This window comes from Dermacentor silvarum, chromosome 4 (genome assembly GCF_013339745.2).
Source record: "Dermacentor silvarum isolate Dsil-2018 chromosome 4, BIME_Dsil_1.4, whole genome shotgun sequence".
Lineage (NCBI taxonomy): Eukaryota > Metazoa > Arthropoda > Arachnida > Ixodida > Ixodidae > Dermacentor > Dermacentor silvarum.
This window is the reverse complement of record NC_051157.2, coordinates 227,318,325-227,336,011: the sequence shown is the minus strand read 5'-3', so window position 1 is coordinate 227,336,011 and position 17,687 is coordinate 227,318,325. Positions and strand designations below refer to the sequence as shown.

The following is a 17,687-nucleotide window of genomic DNA, read 5'->3' as shown; positions in this document are numbered from 1 at the left end:
TGCGATGACACGTTAGCATGAATCCACCGAAGATGGCAAGTATATTCCCAGATTGTCCTTTGTCCGTGGCGTGGTACATGGTGTATGGTGTATCACGCTTTTTTACTTCTTCCAGTCCCATCTGGTCACAACATCGGCCGGGAGTGCACGGTATATATAACGCAGTGGAACAAAACACAGGCTACACACACGAAGCCTTTGCCACAGTACGATACCTACGGGGCAGCACACGCATAAACGCACACCACCGTAACAAAACCGCCATCGCCCCCCAACAGCATGGCCACTACAGCGAAAAATACCACCTGACTTTTCCTGCACACTTTTCTCTTATCGCGCGAAGTGGGTAGGGCCTCTGCTCAGTTTTTTTTCCTTTGTGGATTTTGGTCCAGAGCCTTGCATGTAGCTGTGACCAAAGCCCTTACACTCTTAAAAAAAACGCGAAGCATCAATTGCGATATCAAATTAGTAGAGCACTATACGGAGTAAGGATAGTAGTTTTATCAGTTGTATAAATTTGGACATGCAGCAGCACCAGCAACGCGCAGAACTGTTGTCGACGCCGTCGGCATTTTACTGAACGCGCGTGGCGTTGGTGACTGTTGCCAGTGCCTCTGGGGGCGGCGCGGAGATTTTCGACGAGGATCAGAGCGGGAAACTCGTCGAGCAGCGTCGGAAGTCTTTACCACCTTCTCGCCTCTCAACGTTTGAATAGGCATTTGGTGCCGCAGCTAAAGGTCTCCTTTCCGCCCCCCACGGCCTTTCGCGCGACGGAAGAAGTCGCGTTTGCTCTATATATATGGTGATTGTAAAGGAGCCTGGAGGAAAGAGATGCTTGCTTAATTCTGCAGCCCTTGATGAAGCACAGCGCAGAACGCCCATTTGCTCTCCGCCATGCGTTCGCTCCCCGTGAAAGCGCGCATCCCTCGCGCCCTTTCACTGGCACATATGGCGCGTGGTGACAATTTCATCGCTGTTGACGTCATACTGAACGTCGCGGCGACGGCAGAAATCCGCTTTGGAGTGTCCATATAATTGCTATCGTAATAAAAAGTTTGCGCCCTTTGGGGCTTGTCCCACAACAATAATCGTCATCTTGCCCGCATTTCCTTTCTATCTCACACTGCACGCCCGGCACTTCCAGGTCACGAACGGCATGTGCGTCGTCAGCGTGAGATAGCATTCTCAACAGGAAAGTATCGAGCACAGTTTTCAAGAAAGGAAATGCAAGCCAAGCAGATGACGATTATATTGTTGTAGGACAAGATAAACCCCAAAAGGTACAAGCTTTTTTAAGTGTAGCAGTGCAGCATTTATTGGTGCATCACTTTGAAAGTAAAATGTTTTCTGCAGTGCAGTGCCAGAACACAGCAATGCTGGAAGTGCTTGTTTTGAGTATGTAGTTCTTGAAAGTGGCACTAGGTGCAATAGCAAATGGCTACACTTTGTGTACTGGTTGACTTCAATCTATATTGAAACCTTGTTGAGGAAATTGCCTTTGTGGCTGAATGTTCCGCTGCATTAAATTAGGTCAGCAACTAAGTCTTCTATAATCGCACACAGATGTCCCTGAAACACCCAGTGTACGATGTTTTACTGTGCCAGCCACATGGTTCATCTTCATTCGTAGTGCACTTTCAAGCACAGTTGCTGATTACTTACAGTAGAATCCCGTTGATACGATTCTGCATAATATGTTTTTTGGGATAATGCGTTTTTTGTTCATTTCCCGGCCAGTGTTTTATAGGAGCAATGTATTTTGGATAATATGATTTTTGGATGATACATTTTATTTATTGTTCCCGTGTGGATTGTATCAACGAGATTCCACTGTATTAGAACCATGTGGATTGCCGAAATCATTGGAATAACGGGAAAGTGGCTGGGAAAGCTCTTACAGCCTGTACCACTTGTTTGTGCAGAAGGACAACCACTACCAGCCGTACCCGATCGAGCAGGTGCGGCACATTGGCTACCAGCTCTGCTACTCGGTCATGTTCTTGCACGAGAAGCAGCTGACGCACACTGACCTCAAGCCAGAGAACATTCTGTTTGTCAACTCGGACTATGACATCAGCTACAACGCCAAGAAGAAGCGCGACGTGCGACGTGTCAAAGACACGAGCATTCGATTGATTGACTTTGGGTCGGCAACCTTTGACGAAGAGCACCACTCGACTATCGTGTCCACGCGGCACTACCGAGCACCCGAGGTGATCCTGGAACTGGGCTGGAGCCAGAGCTGCGATGTGTGGAGCGTAGGCTGCATCCTGTTTGAGCTGTACTTGGGTGTCACGCTGTTCCAGACGCACGACAACCGCGAACACCTGGCCATGATGGAGCGCATCCTGGGCCCACTTCCCTATCGCATGTGTCGCAAGACCAAGTGAGTGTTCCTTGCTCTGTGTGTGGCATTGCTTCTCTTCAGTTGCTTCTGTCTGTCGGGACTGAATTTCGCACAGGCTTTCCATGCCTCGAGGTCACACCTGTACAGCAAGGTCCGCCTGGCACAGGAGTGAAACACGCAGAGAGAAATTTAGGCAAAATATTTTCACCTCTGGTAACTAGGCTTGAGACTCGTAACTGAAAAACTGTTGTAAACTGTAGTTAATAAGAGGTCAGTGATGTGGAAAGTATTAACCCCCTCAGGCATTATTTCTGTTCATTGATTCGCATTTCTGTAGTCCTCGCAATCGGGGTAAAGCTGCAGAAGGGATTGAGAATTATTAAGCGAGTGTTGTCAAGCTTGCAGAATGTGGGCTCAATGCGAGAACTCAACGTCCCATCAGAGATGAGTGTCCAGCATACTTGGAACGTACCGACCCAGCCACTTGAATACAGTGCAGTCTACTTATAACGATATCAAGAAGAACGAAAAATCCTATCGTTATAACCGATCATAACTATATCTGGGCTGCCGCTAAAAAAAAAAAATGCTGAGTATACATTTGCAGTCACGAAACCAAATTTGCCACTTGCAATAAAAAATCGACGTTATAGATATTAGGCTGTGAAAAGTTAAACGTTTATTTATAACTCTAAATAGCGTCTCAATCGTTAGGCGCGTCGAAATACTGTATTTACTCGAATCTAGGCCGACTCAGATTATAAGCCGACCTCCCAAAAGTTAGAAGCCAGAAAAAAAAAATTTTCTCAAATGTAGGCCGAACAAAAAAGCGAGGACAGCATTCACAAAATGAAACATCACTTATTAAATACAAACATGCCGAGCTCATTCCACGTCGCCATCACTGCTAGCCTCGTCGCTATGCTCCATCTTCAAACAGTGCACTATTTTCAGTGCCATCAAGCGCATTAGAGATGCTGGACTTTTTGAAGGAGCGCACGATCCATGTTTGCCATCTTCATTGCGGCGCACGCTTGGCCCCCTCCAACGACGGACGTTTTTCTTATCGATGCCAAAGTCCCGCCCGGCTTGAACGTTTGACGATGCCTCTACGGCTCGCACAACTATCGTATTTACTCGATTCTAACGCGCCCTCGATTGTAACACGTACTCGTTTTCTGTGACGACAAAAAAGTCGTGTACAGTACCACGCACCTCATGCTTTCGAACAGAAATACAAATTTCTGTCATTTGGAAAAACAGATTTCCTCCCGGTGGCATTGAAGTTGCGTTGAATAAAAATGTTTCATCGGATGCGATAGCAAACTAGTAGACCGCTATATGAAGTAAGGATAGCAGTTTTATCGGCCGTATAAACTTGCAAACATTCGCTTACTAAATAAATTAACAAGCACGGTGTCACGCGCGCACAAGCAAACCTGAACACATCTCGCTCGTTGACTGCGGAAACGAACTGTCACAACGCTTGAGTGACGAAGCGCAGGGAGCGAATTGACCTTCGTGCTAGCATGCCTCTCACTTCAACACAACCTATAAGCAGCGAAAACACGGCGCGCCACGGACTTTCCCCGTCACAGATTGTTTTCAAGATAGGGCCAAGGCGATCGTATCGCCAAACTGGATCGCCGAACTGGATCACAGATCTTCGGTCCACTGAAACCATTCCGCATTGCTTTGCTGGCGAAAATCCTCTCCTTCTGTTTTTCGAATTCTCCAAACGCCCATGATGCGGCCTGATTTCCGTCCGCCTCCGCACACATGATCACTTTCCTTTTAAATGCGGCATCATGATGAACTCGGTACTTCATGCTGATAGAGCAGACACAGAGAACGTGAAGCACGTGTACTGCAGCACACGGAGGAAGCTACGGTAGCTAGGCTAGAAAGTAGGTAGGCTCGACTGCTCGATGTGTGTGCAAGGCGGCCATTTTGAAATGCCGACGGCTATATTGTAACGCAGATGTAGGGTCGTGTTAAAAGTGCGTGTTAGATTCAAGTAAATACAGTATTTGTTAGAAAGTGGCACTATAGTGGCATCACCTGTTTTGTGCCATTACGATAACGCCACGCCGCGCGCCAATGCTACACCATACCGATACGACACAGGTCAAAATGGCAACGTCCCTCGTGTACTTCAGTTGGCTATTGGCGTGGCTAGTAGTGGCTGCGATACTGACTTTTCTAGATGGCGCTAACTATGTTTTATCAGTTTCAGTTAAAAACTGGCACATGTTTTAAAATACTCGAATCTAAGCCGACCCTAGAGTTTCGTATATGATTATTTGAAAAATACTATTGGCCTAGATTCGAATAAATATGGAAGCCAGAGATCTGCACTTGCTTTCGCGGAAGTTTCGGATTCACAACTGCCGTGTGCATCACGTCGAGCTGCTGCGCAAACACTGACGGCTATAGTTTAGTGTGCATGAAATCAATGAGCAACTCGATCGACGACATTGCACTTCGGTTGAACATCGGGGTCGTTGTCAAAGAAGGACCATTGTCAATCTCGTCGGTACTGCCCCTGCTGTCGTCGCCTTCGTTGCACAGCGCCGCCGTCTATGTCGCGACAACGATCGCCCTGTCGAAGACCTCTTCACAGAGCGAGGCAGCACTATAGTATCTGCACTCGGAAACTCCTCCATCGAAGCACCACCTATTTCAGCGTCGGTAGCGACGTGCTCCCAGAGTTTGGTAATGTCGGCGGCTTCCACCGTGTGTAGAGGTTTCGTCCTTGCACACAAAGCTCGCCTTTCCGTTGATCGGCATGGCCACTGCTTCTAGCCTTCATGATCGTGGGTTTTCATAATCGTCTATATCACCGACTGTGCGAGCTCGTACTTAGAGTACAGCAAAATTTGCGGCTTCGTCTCAACAGACACAGCTTTGCAATTTGTCCGCTCTGTCGGCGCACCTCCCGCTGCTTCCGCGGCGTACGCGCTGAGAGAGGGAGGTTGTGAAAGGAGCGCGGGCCACAGAACACCTATGGGCAGGCAGCTTATTGCTTTTTTCACCCCCCCCTTTCTCCTCCTCCTCCTCTGGCCTCTCGCACGACCGCCGGCGACCCGGACGCGAAGCAGCTGGCGCCAGCTTGTGCACGCTGCGCCAACTTGCGATGCTCTCCATGGCTTTCGCAATCGGCGCATGGGCGGGATGTGCTGTGTGGTAATGGCGGCAAGTACGAACTCGTGTAGTCACTTTTGCCCCGTCTCGGGGCAACTTAGGAATGCAAATTTCACGATTATTCTACATGAAAAACACCGCCCAGAAGCAAAATTTCTATCGTTGGATTGACACAGTGGTGGGGTGAATGCGGTTAGTTATTCACCGATATGCGGTGAATAACATCGTTATGTTTTTTTTTCTCATAGCCCTAATGCATAATTTGATACTCCTAAGTCGACTAATCGTTATAAGTGGACTGCACTGTAATATGCCTGCATGATTACATACTGACACCAAAAGCCCAGCCTCCCAACTCTTTTTACTAGAACACTTTTAACTTACAATAACTTTCAGCACAGATACAATCAGAAGTGTTTCAAGATGTATTATTTTCACGTGTGATTGTGCTTACAGTGCCTGAAGGGGTTAAAAAATTTTATTTGTTCGCAGTGCATTGATGTGTAGCATCAGAGCAGGCTGTGAATTGATGCTGGCATGTGTGACGGCTGTATGTGTACTGTCCCACAAATGGTGCACACACTTTGGCCTGTCTCGATTGCATGGCCTGGCAGTATGGTCAGATTACTATAGAAAAATATAAATCTGGTCATGACTTTCAATTCAATGGAGTAGTATTCTACTGTAAGGAAACCGAAAATGTGGAATCTGACACAATGTCAGTTATAGCAAAGCAAAATTTTATTTTTGCACATGCCGCAAAATTTATATTCTGGTAGCAAAATTGTCGCATACAGATAATTTTTTAGACTGCATATTTTTCTGACTTACTGCGCCATTGCCATGTACACTTGGCACAAATATATATGACGGTAACTGAAGTTTCAGACGCCGCTCACTGTGTCACTCAATTTTTTGAACATGATCCGTGCACATGATGTTACAAATATGGAGGCCTTGTTGCTGTGTCAACTAGGCAAAAAAAAAAAAAAAAACTTTCGTAACTACTTTCAATGACGTGTTGCTGGTTAGGCCTAATGGCATTTCAGCTGGCACAGCGCAAGCAGCGTAGCGTGACTGGCCGTAAGCGGCACTCGCAAGGCACATTTATTAGCTCCGAGAACACCCTACAGGGGCGCTCGCGTAACGTCAAGGTACGGACTCGCGCCTGTCGTCTGCTGCTGTTCGGGCGCCTTCTGCAGTGTTTCCGTTTGTTTGCTGTCGTGCCCCGTGCTTGTATACTTATGATGACAGTCATCTCAAATACATTTTTACGACGTCTTCATTCGCGCAAACTTATTCAAAAAGCTTATTTCGTAGATGACAACTTCTTTCTCATGGGCAACGCTGCAGTGCCAGCCGAAGGAGCTCAGACCAGCCCATTGCGTGTTTTTCATGCGCGGATCTAGACATTGCAGATCGAGGGACTAATAAAAAGCATAAATAGCATGTGACTAATAAAAGCATCAACGCATAAACATAGCACATAAGAATCCAGTTAGGATACCATACCTGCAGTGGTGCAACGAGCATGTCACTATGTCTGCTACATATGACTGCTTGATTACCTTGATTTTAACCCATTAAAACTTGTTGTTTTAATGGGTTAAAATTATGACGAGTAGTTACTTCACAGAAACGCTCGGCAGTAACCCGAGGACCTGACACTGCAGTTTATATTCAGCCAGCACCACTTATTTCTTTAACTGCTTCTCAAAATTAGACCATTTTTCACCGGTTAATTTTAAGTGGGGGTAATTTGAAGTAAAGCTAATTGAGGCTTACAGCTATCTGCAGAATACGCAAAGGAATGTACACGTTCAACTCACTTGTGCAATTTACTGCTGCTTGTTTCTTGAGGAACAGACATCACGAATCTGTTAGGCAAACTGACACAGGCTGCTCGGCCCAAATTTTTTAGTGAAATATGCCTTTTGGACCGTATGGCTGCAGCTAGAAAGAAGCCGAAGCCTCATTCATTAGCAGTTTGAGGCTTATTGAAGATATCATTATTCCCCTGTGGAGGTCAAAAATCAAATGAATTCATTTGAGGCTTGTAGTGTCTTCTCTATGAGGCGGGTATGTGAGGTTCTCTTTTATGTACCCACGAAGTGAATAGTTCTCAGTTTGTGTAGTTAAACAACGCAGGATCGAGACATGGTGAGGCAGAAGGCATTTGAATTTTCCTCTTCAGCGCAGCCTAAGCTGCGCTTTATAACCTTGAGTATACCTTAGGCATTGCAGTTGGCGCTTAAAGAACTGCTTCATGGTTTCAATTCGAAGTTATAGTGAACTGATGGGTTTCGCGAATAATGCGTGCCTCGTCATAAGGACAGTCGGTAGATTTATTTGCGTAAGAGCTGTGCCATGATGTCAATAAGGGGAACTGAGGGTCACTATTAAACATTTTCTCGCTTGCAATTGATAGGGTCTCGATCTTAACCACGAAACTGTTCTTTCAGGTGATTGCTGTTATGGTATTCGTGAATTACATACGTACTATACGTGATGCACCATTGTGTTAACAGCCATGAGCAATGCGTTTTCTGGGTGCTTGTTTCACAAAACGGTGAAAGTATTGGCAAACCTTTTCATGCAAAAGGCGTGCCTAACTCTTCCTTTTACGCATTAATAAAGTAGCCATATTTGACTAGAACAACTCATCATAGTAATAAGAATCATCATAAAAGATTTTCTGTGCAGTTTCTTTCTAACACACATTTATAATATTGACATCAAATACCAATACCAAGATTTTTCTTCCTTGTACAATGCAATGTCTCTCATACAAAGCACTAAGGGAATGTTAAGTGTTTTGTGGAGCATCATATACAACTTCGTGTGTTGAAATTGCAGACATTCTTTTTACGCAAAGTTAATGGACAGACACTGCGCATATACGCATTGCAAAACCAGTAGACCCCTTCAATGCTACATAGTTTGCGATATCCGCACCGCAAAATTTCACGACTCGCGGTTTTGAAGAAGAAACTGCCGTTCAGGCATGACAGTAAAAAGAAGCCGACATATCCGTCAATAAGTACAGCTCGAGCCACCAATACCCCAACCATGCACGAAGGGAACGAGCGCGTGCTGCAGCCGAGTGAGCACCGTCCTGGCCGTGACATCACTCGTAGAGGGCGCCACTCCAACTTCTCGCCGCTAATATAGTCTGACGTGTTCGGCGTGCGGGCGAGCGCTGCTTGTGGCCAGTCACGCTATGCCGCTTGCGCTGCGCCAGCCGAAATGCCATCCCCTCTATACTTCGACGTGTGCACGTTGGCTGCTCTCTTCGGAGCATGCGCAGAACAATTCCCAATGTGCGCGCCGCTTAGAACGGCTGTCTGCGACCGTCGGCGAAGGTGTGTGGGCACCTTTGTTCATCGCGCAATGCACTGTGGGTCGGCACGAAGAACATGTGGATGGAGCAAGAGTCATCTTGATCTTGGGCACGTCGGACCGCGTTGGCCGCATAGATTACGTTAGTTGCTCCACTTCATCGAACTATAGACGTCGTCGTTCTCGCCAATGTGACGTAGTGTGTGTGCGCGCATGCGCGCGCTCCTGGTACGTCGGACTATATATGCACCTTAACCGAGTCATTTTATCCGACATTCATTAGTTGGAATTTCGTAAAATTTGAATTTTCGTAGGATCTCCACAGAATTCGAATTAACGAGCTTTTACTGTAGTGGTGGAGTGTGGATCCACGTGCTGTTCCCTCTATGTCTGAAACATTTTTTAATGACTGCTCAGCAATAGCAACTTTAAATGGCACGCAAGGCGGGAATATGCGCATTTTGGCCAGGTGGCTTGATTTGCTTGCTGGCCCATCAGAAGCATGCTGCTTATAGACCTGACCGTGAGTTTTTTATGCTGATTTCTGCATGTTTGCTTAGGATATGTTGAATATGTGTTGGCTATAATGAAGGTATTTTTTTATCCGATGTGACATTGTTATAATGAGTTGAATGTCATGCAAGCGGAACTCGGGAGAGCTGTCAAGGCACTTTAGAAGTATACAGTAAGGCAAGGGCTACTTACCAATGCATTGGTATTATGCTGTGCCGACATTGGGCAACATTCCAATTTGTTGCCCGTGGCAGCAGATTTGAGAATCCAGTGCATAAAGCTCTCATCCTGACAGCTCTGAGGGTCTAGCAGTGCAAGTATCTTTACCTTTGGCATTCAGCCAGCATCATGGTTGCAGGACCAAGTACTTCTACCATGGTCGCCTGGATTGGGATGAAAAGAGTTCTGCAGGACGCTATGTCAAGGAGAACTGCAAGCCGCTTCAGGTGAGCTTCCTGGCGTGCGGCGCTTGAGTTTCCTGTTGTGATGTCGCACAAACTTCATAGCTATTATCTGTTATTGTTGTGACTGGTTTATGCATAAAGCTATGACAAGCCTATTTCAAGCCTTTTTCCTTACTGTGGGGAAAATAATTGTTTTTTGTAGATTCTGCCAGATTTTTTTTTTTTTTAAGGAACTGCTGCACTCAATATTTAATGTAATACATAAACAAAAAGCAGAATCAATGCACACTTCTGGCATAGAAGCTTTATTTACGAGATTTATCTCGTGAAATAGATATAAAGTGCCAGAATCAAGATTGTGAGATAAAATTGAACAAGTTTGTAAAGACACGCTTGTATCTACTAAGAAATAAATGCAGCAAAAATTACAAGATATCTCCGAAAAATTCAATTTTTCATTGAACAGATATTCCACTACAAAACTTTAACTGCAAGCACTGCAGTTGAGTATGCCGGGCTGTGGCTGCCGATGTTCCAGGCTGGTCTGCATTGTTGTCGCTCTCAGAGTCAGTCTCACGAAAAGGCAGCATTCTCAGACTCACTGCTGCTCGATCCAACAATAAAATCGGTCACAGACGCAGCAGAATGACAAGATCCATGATATTTCGAAGCGCGCATGCTGCCCTCAGAGGCGGCTATTTCTGCTTTCATTGACGATCGTGAAACTTCGGAGCACGTTCAAAAATTACCGCCTGGTGGGAAAAAAAGCCAACTAAAATATAAATGTAGTTCTCATTCACGTCCGATGGTGCAGTGTATCCGTGGGCAACACGGAAGTTCTTGAAAGCGGCATTTCAAACCATTGATGGTGCAGTAGGGGAAGAGTAAAGGTCAGCTGCAGCAAAATTTCACTTAGGCTATATTGGCTAAATTCACCTTGTTACAACAAAGTTGAAGAGGAGTAAAAATTACTTCATTACTACAGTCAAACCTCGATATAAAGAAGTATGTGCAGTGAAAAACTTTGTTATATTGAAGTTTCATGAATTCAATAGAACTAAGATGAGGAAATAAAAATAGTTTGTTAAATCAAATTTCGTTATAACGAGGTTTGATTGTATATGCATTTTTGCGGTTTACTGCAATATATGCCCCATGGAAATAAGAAGGTGGCTTTGAGGCCCGCATGTGATGAAATTGGAATAAAACAATCTTCGGGCGTGTGCAACTTCTTAGCACCTGACTTGACAGCCTTTAGACAGCTGCCTTGTGTTCCGTTGTGATGGTCGAAGAGAGTGAGCAACCGCGCTTGGTGGCCTTGGCTACGCGCTCTTCTTAATAGGAGGGTGCTTAATTCGCATGCAAACTTTTTTCCCAATTTTTTCGCGAAAATAGATTGGGGGTGCTTAGAATCGCGAAAATACGGTAACTTCCAGCGTATAACCAAAATTTTCTACGTGGCCTGGGCCCTAAAAAACGCGCGCGTCATGCCGCGAGCGGCAAGAAGATCTCCTGCGCGAGCAGCACCGCGAGCGCTCGTTGTTTCATGCGAAAGACGACGATTGTCGATTGAAAACCCGACGCAGATCGGCGGCGGTCCGGTTGTGATGGCTCCGTGACGTCACCCTCGTCGCTCTTGATTGGTTCTTCATCTCGCGGCACACGGCATTTGCCGTAGAAATGGGTCTCGAACCCATTTCGCGCGGCACGCCTCAAAACCCCCGATTCCTGCCACTTCTGTCGCGCGCGGCATGACGATGCGTTGCCGCGCGTTTTTGCCAAGTGTTTTTGCCGCTAGGCGTGGCCATATCCTTTTAAGTGGATTCGTCTATTTCTGAGATAATATCCAGTGGCTTCCGACTGCTGTTTCAATCTATTTTATTTTTATTTACCAAATACTGCAGGCCCTTTAGCGGGCCCATGCAGGAGGGGCATAAGAATATAATGCTGCACAATGTGAATTTCATCGCAATGACAGCAAAAAAAAAAATATATATATATAAGCACTTTTTTACAGCAGGGGCATGTTAGAGCAGTAACAGGAGAAAACTTATACAAATGCAAAACATGGCTATGGATAAGAAACAATCTATTTGTCATTAAGAGTCGATAGACATAATCGCATCAGAAGGCAGCCTGTTCCATTCTTCAATTGTGCGTGGATAGAAAGAATACTTAAAGGCGTTTATTTTGGCTTGGTATGGAGTTAGGGACTGATCATGATGATACCTTGTATGACGGGTAGTAAGGGGCATAAGATACGGATGAGGACTCGTAGAAAGTTTATTGTTCTTTTGTAAAAATAGAAATTTTAGTCTTTGGATTTTCCTTCGTGCTTGAAGTGGTGGAATGGCATGTTCTTTCATTAAAGCGGAGGGAGAGTCAGTAGTACGGTATTTGGAAAAAAATGAAGCGTACGGCTTTCCGTTGGATTGATTCCAGTGCCTCAATATTCTGTTTAGTGTAGGGGTCCCAAACTGAACACGCATACTCTAGTTTTGGTCTGATGGGACTATAGTATGCTAAATGTTTTATCCTGGAAGGAGTATTTCTTAGTTTATGGCGGAGAAGCCCAAGTTTTCGGTAGGAGGACGAGCAAACATTTGCAATATGATTGTTCCAGCTTAAGCGGTTTGTTATGGTAACACCAAAGTATTTATATTCATTAACCTCTATTAAGGGATGCGATGGAAGGGTGTATGCAAAGGAATGCACAAGTTTTTTGTTAGTAATCTTCATAAAACAGTTTTTTTCGGCGTTAAGTTGCATATCCCAATTACTGCACCACAATTTTCTGGAGGCTTAGAGTTAAGCAGAACTTGGTCACGAGGACAGTTAATTTCATTGAACAGAATGCAATCATCAGCAAACAGTTTAATCTGAACCGGTCGGTTATAATACTGACAATATCATTTATATATATCAGGAATAACAATGGGCCCAGTACACTTCCTTGAGGGACACCTGAAGCATAGGTCGGCGCACTCACTCATGAGTGCACTCACTCACACTCACTCACACTCATTTCAAAGGCGTGAGTGCGAGTGCGAGTGAGTGGCAGTGAGTGTGAGTGGAGGTGAGTGCGAGTGAGTGCCAGTGAGTGTGAGTGGAGGTGAGTGCGAGCGCGAGTGAGTGCCAGTGAGTGTGAGTGCAGGTGAGTGCGAGTGAGTGCCAGTGAGTGTGAGTGCAGGTGAGTGCGAGTGAGTGCCAGTGAGTGTGAGTGCGAGTGAGTGCCAGTGAGTGTGAGTGCAGGTGAGTGCGAGTGAGTGCCAGTGAGTGTGAGTGCGAGTGCCAGTGAGTGTGAGTGGAGGTGAGTGCGAGTGCCAGTGAGTGCGAGTGCGAGTGAGTGCCAGTGAGTGTGAGTGCGAGTGCCAGTGAGTGTGAGTGGAGGTGAGTGCGAGTGCCAGTGAGTGCGAGTGCGAGTGAGTGCCAGTGAGTGTGAGTGCAGGTGAGTGCGAGTGCGAGTGAGTGCCACTGAGTGTGAGTGCGAGTGAGTGCGAGTGCGAGTGAGTGCCATTGAGTGTGAGTGCGAGTGAGTGCCAGTGAGTGTGAGTGGAGGTGAGTGCGAGTGCGAGTGAGTGCCACTGAGAGTGAGTGCGAGTGCGAGTGAGTGCCACTGAGTGTGAGTGCGAGTGAGTGCCGCTGAATGTGAGTGCGAATGAGTGCGAGTGCGAGTGAGTGCCGCTGAATGTGAGTGGGGTGAGTGCGAGTGCCAGTGAGTGTGAGTGGAGGTGAGTGCGAGTGAGTGCCACTGAGTGTGAGTGCGAGTGCGAGTGCGAGTGAGTGCCATTGAGTGCGAGTGCGAGTGAGTGTGAGTGGAGGTGAGTGCGAGTGAGTGTGGGGCCTGGAAAAAATTATGGTGAGTGAGTGTGAGTGAGTGTTCTCCCACACTGCCGACCTATGACTTGAAGTAACTGGTAAATCATTTGAGTGATGACCATCAATATTAACGAACTGAGTGCGGCTGGTGAGATATGACGAAACCCACGTGACTACAAATTTAGGATTATTTATTTAGTTCAAGTTTGTATATTAGTTTTGCATGGGATACAACATGGAACGCTTTTCCGAAGTCGACCTGCCCTGAGTGGTTAAGCACTGATGCAAAGCTGTGTATAACAGAAGTAAGTTGGGTCACAGTGGATAATCCTTTCTTAAATCCATGTTGGAACAGGTGAGAGTAGACCATTGTCATTAAGAAATTTAGTTATATAGGAGGCTAAAATATGCTCTGCCAACTTACAAAAAGAGGTAGTGAGTGAGATGGGACGATAATTAGAAACTAACGTCCTGTCACCCTTTTTAGGCACAGGCACAATGCAAGCTGTCCTCCAATCAGAAGGCAGCAATCAGTGAGAAATTTGGATATTTCTGCATAACGGCACAAAAAGATGTTTGGAATTCCATCTGGACCAGGAGATGATTTCGTTTTAAGATTTAACAACATTGAAGTTAATCCGGGCAGTGACACAATCGCTGGGTCAGGAAAACAACTTGCATCACTGCGAAATCTGCATGGATTTGGAACCGAAAAAACACTATGAAAATGTATATTAAACTGTTCAGTAATGGTAGTCTTGTCCACAAGTAATGCGCCTTCGTGCATAATTCGGTTAACAGGCTTTTTCTTTTCCACTAAGTAATTCCAAAATTTTGGGGGGGAGCTTTGAATGAACTCTGGCAGTGTGTGATGTGTTTTGTTGTCACTGATCTCGGAGGTGTGCGGTTGTTAATAGAGATGAGATTGGGAAACGCATGGCAACACAGCAAGCAGACTTTAATAGCATTCAAAACCCAAACCCTCAAACTAAAAACTCACTCGTACTAGCATACGCTGAACTAAAACACAATGAACAAATAAATGTTAACAAAAACACAACCTAATGAATCAATAAACATGCCCTTAATTCTGTCTACTATAGTTCTGGGCGTTTCCTCCACAAAAGTCTGGCAACCTTAGCCTATGGCTGCGACGCTACAAACATGGATAGTTCTTACTGAGTTCATCGTTGTTGTTGCTCGTATCTTCCCGGCCGGAATCTTGTACGATCGTTCTCCGTGTGGTTGTCTTCGCCGATCGTCGCATCTGCTTGAAGTCCGTCTGTCAACTCGCTCGTCTCAGAAGCCTGTTTAACCCGGTCGCTGTTGCAAACGTGGCAGGGAGGCTCGACGGGTTAGGCCTAGCGACGTGCTCGGCCGTCGCTTCCGTCCAGCTCTTTTCCCGAGTGCCGACGTGGCGTTCCGAGGATCATTGAACGCTGGTGTGCCGAAGAAGGGGGATCCTCTCTGGAGTGCCCGGCTTGCCGTGTGATGCTGCAGCTGGTCCAAGTAGCCTCCCTCGAACGTCTCCGAGGTCGACGGCTGCACCTCGGACCGCCCACGTCGATAATGCCAGCTCAGCCTCGCTTCGACTCGACCACACCTCGGGTCACGCGCCTCGCACGCTCGTGCTGTTTGGAACGCTCCGTTCATATCGTCCTCTTCTTTTATTTCGCCGCCGGCCTCTTATTCATGACAAAGTTATTCTAAAATTTTTGGGGGGAGTTTTGAATAAACTCTGGCAGTGTGTGCTCAAAGTAATACCTTTTCGCAGTTTTTATTGTTTCAGTAAGATTCAATTTGTGGGTTTGAATTATGCATCGACCGGCTCTACGACGTTTCATCCGTTTAATTTTTCTGGTGAGATGTATGATTTCTCTATTAATCCAAGGATTTTTTTTTTACATGTTCTCTTTATTTTTGTCGGCACGAAGTTTTCTATGCAATGGAAGCAAATGTTCTTGAATTTTTCCCATAGTTCAACAACGTCAGAACCATCAAAACTGTCAAGGCAGTGCTGCAAGTAATCTAATACTTTCATCATTTGCATGTGAAAAGTCTTTGAATGAAACTGTTTTAGTGGTGGGCTCTTTGTTCATATCACGCACAGGAAATGAAACGTAGACCATGCTGTGATCTGACAAACCACGTTCAACTGATACTGATAAATTTTCAATGGAACGACTCAAGAATACAAGGTCAAGCACTGAATAAGAATCACCTTGCACACGTGTTGGTTTACAGACAACTTGTTGAAGGTCGTGACAGAGCATTATATCGCATAATTTATCAGCATGCGAGCCACGGCCGGAAACTGGAGATGGGCGTTCCCAGTCAATTCCTGGCAAGTTGAAGTCGCCCGCCAGGCATTGCACTCCAAACGAGTCGCCGAAGCTTTGATTGTGGAGGAATGACTAGAAATGGTTGTTGCAGTTGTTTACTTGCTTGATTTACCAGCTCTGTAAACAGAGAACCAATCGACATGCTTCTGCTGTCCTTGTGAAAGGGTCAGTGCTTCCACAGCTGACCTCACTGCAGGACTACAGTTTGCAAATTACTAATCGGCCATGCTGTGCAACAGGAGCTGCGACCCTATTTTCAGTGGCAACACCAATCTGGTGCTCCGAATAGGCAATTTTCTCTTGTTCTTGGTAAAAGTGGTGCCAGTGCCATAAATGTTATTTATAGCCTTTCAAGGTGCCACAGAAACTCCTCTAGCAACTGCATTTTGAACTGCTGACCATTTGGGTCAAAGTGCTGCGAAAGAGGCATTCCTAGGGTGGCCCATGTTGTTAACTGCAGCGTATATTTGTTGTGCAGCGGTACCTGTCCATGGATGATGAAGCGAGCCGGCAGCTGTTCCACCTCATCTCTCAGATGCTGGCATATGAACCATCACAACGCATCACGCTGCGAGAAGCCCTCGATCACCCCTTCTTTGAGCCACTGCCCGAGGAGGCCAAGTTGCACTTGCATGCCCGCGACCACAGCCTCAGCAGGTTTGCCATTTCCCTTGCATTGCAGCACGTGAGAACTCTAGAAAAGCAGAAATGTGTTGCCAGGCAACTGGCCTTTTTTCGTGGGTGCAAATGAGTGCTTGCATGAGGGCCCTAGTACAAGGTGCTTGCTGGCCTCGGCATGAAGAAAGCACCAAAAGGCACTGCACATGCTAAGATTAATTTCCTGCACATGCATATTAATTTTCCTGTGCCACCATTTGGAAGAGATTGGTTCGTATCTGCTGTTCTAGGTAAATGAGTTAGCCAATCAAAGCTTTTTATTAGCTACCACAAACCAGATCTGGACAGGTGCCCAGCAAAACTCTACAGCGCCCTTGGGCAACCTTAGAGCGTCGTTTCACATTAATGCTCGTGTGAAAGAATGTTCTTATTTGTCACCCGTTTCTGTGCTTCTGTTATCATTAAATGATCAAGTTTGCATATGTATTTCAATGTTTCTTCTCGCATTCATCACATATGGAGCACTTACGTACACAACAACGGGAGGTGACTGTCATGTAGCACTGCTAAGCTGGTTATTGACTACTACTGTGCAGGTGACCATGAAGCTGGGGGCCCCAGTCAGCAGCGGCCTCTGATCCACACTGTAGATACACCCCTTCCTGGGAGGACACCGAAAAATGCTGGTGGTTAGCGGGACGCGCTCACCACAGGCCGATTTCTTTTGTTTTATCGAAATAAATGCTTTTTGTCTCGGTTACGTACTGCTTGTGTTTGGTCAGCGCAATGGTTTTGAAAAAGCAGCTTAATTAAAGAAATGCATGGTAGTAAGTGCCTTGAAGCTCGTGACTCCACACAAAAAGGGACATGGGTCCCAGGAAAAATATTGTTATCGACTCAACGCTGATAAATTTTTCAGCAAATTTTCACTTTTGCATGCTAATTATAATTGTGCAATTAGCTTTTTGCTAAGTGAATAAATATAAGTAGCATACTTTGTTGTGTTAGCATTAGTGTTACTAATGCTTTAAGCAGCAGGAATATTCTCGCTAATGTATATTTGTCTGGAGGCACGGAAGCAAGAGTGATAACTACCTCGGATGGTATGAAGTTGATCATGAGACATGTTATGCCGCGAGGTGACATCAATTTTATGGCATC

The 17,687-nt window shown here is 45.8% G+C and overlaps 1 protein-coding gene across 5 annotated transcripts in view; it reads left to right on the top strand.

Moving 5' to 3' along the window:
• LOC119451016 (dual specificity protein kinase CLK2-like) overlaps positions 1-17,286 on the top strand; it is a 57,892-nt gene extending 40,606 nt beyond the window's left edge. For 4 of the 5 annotated variants that reach the window (XM_049666398.1, XM_049666397.1, XM_049666401.1 and 1 more), the window contains 4 exons: positions 1,923-2,386; positions 9,684-9,789; positions 16,387-16,565; positions 17,123-17,286. In XM_049666398.1, coding sequence (XP_049522355.1) covers positions 1,923-2,386; positions 9,684-9,789; positions 16,387-16,565; positions 17,123-17,126 — 753 coding nt within the window. In that variant the 3' untranslated portion in view covers positions 17,127-17,286. The remainder of the gene's footprint in view (positions 1-1,922; positions 2,387-9,683; positions 9,790-16,386; positions 16,566-17,122) is intronic. The other variant, XM_049666399.1, reaches the window with a different exon arrangement.
• Positions 17,287-17,687: the final 401 nt, after the last annotated feature.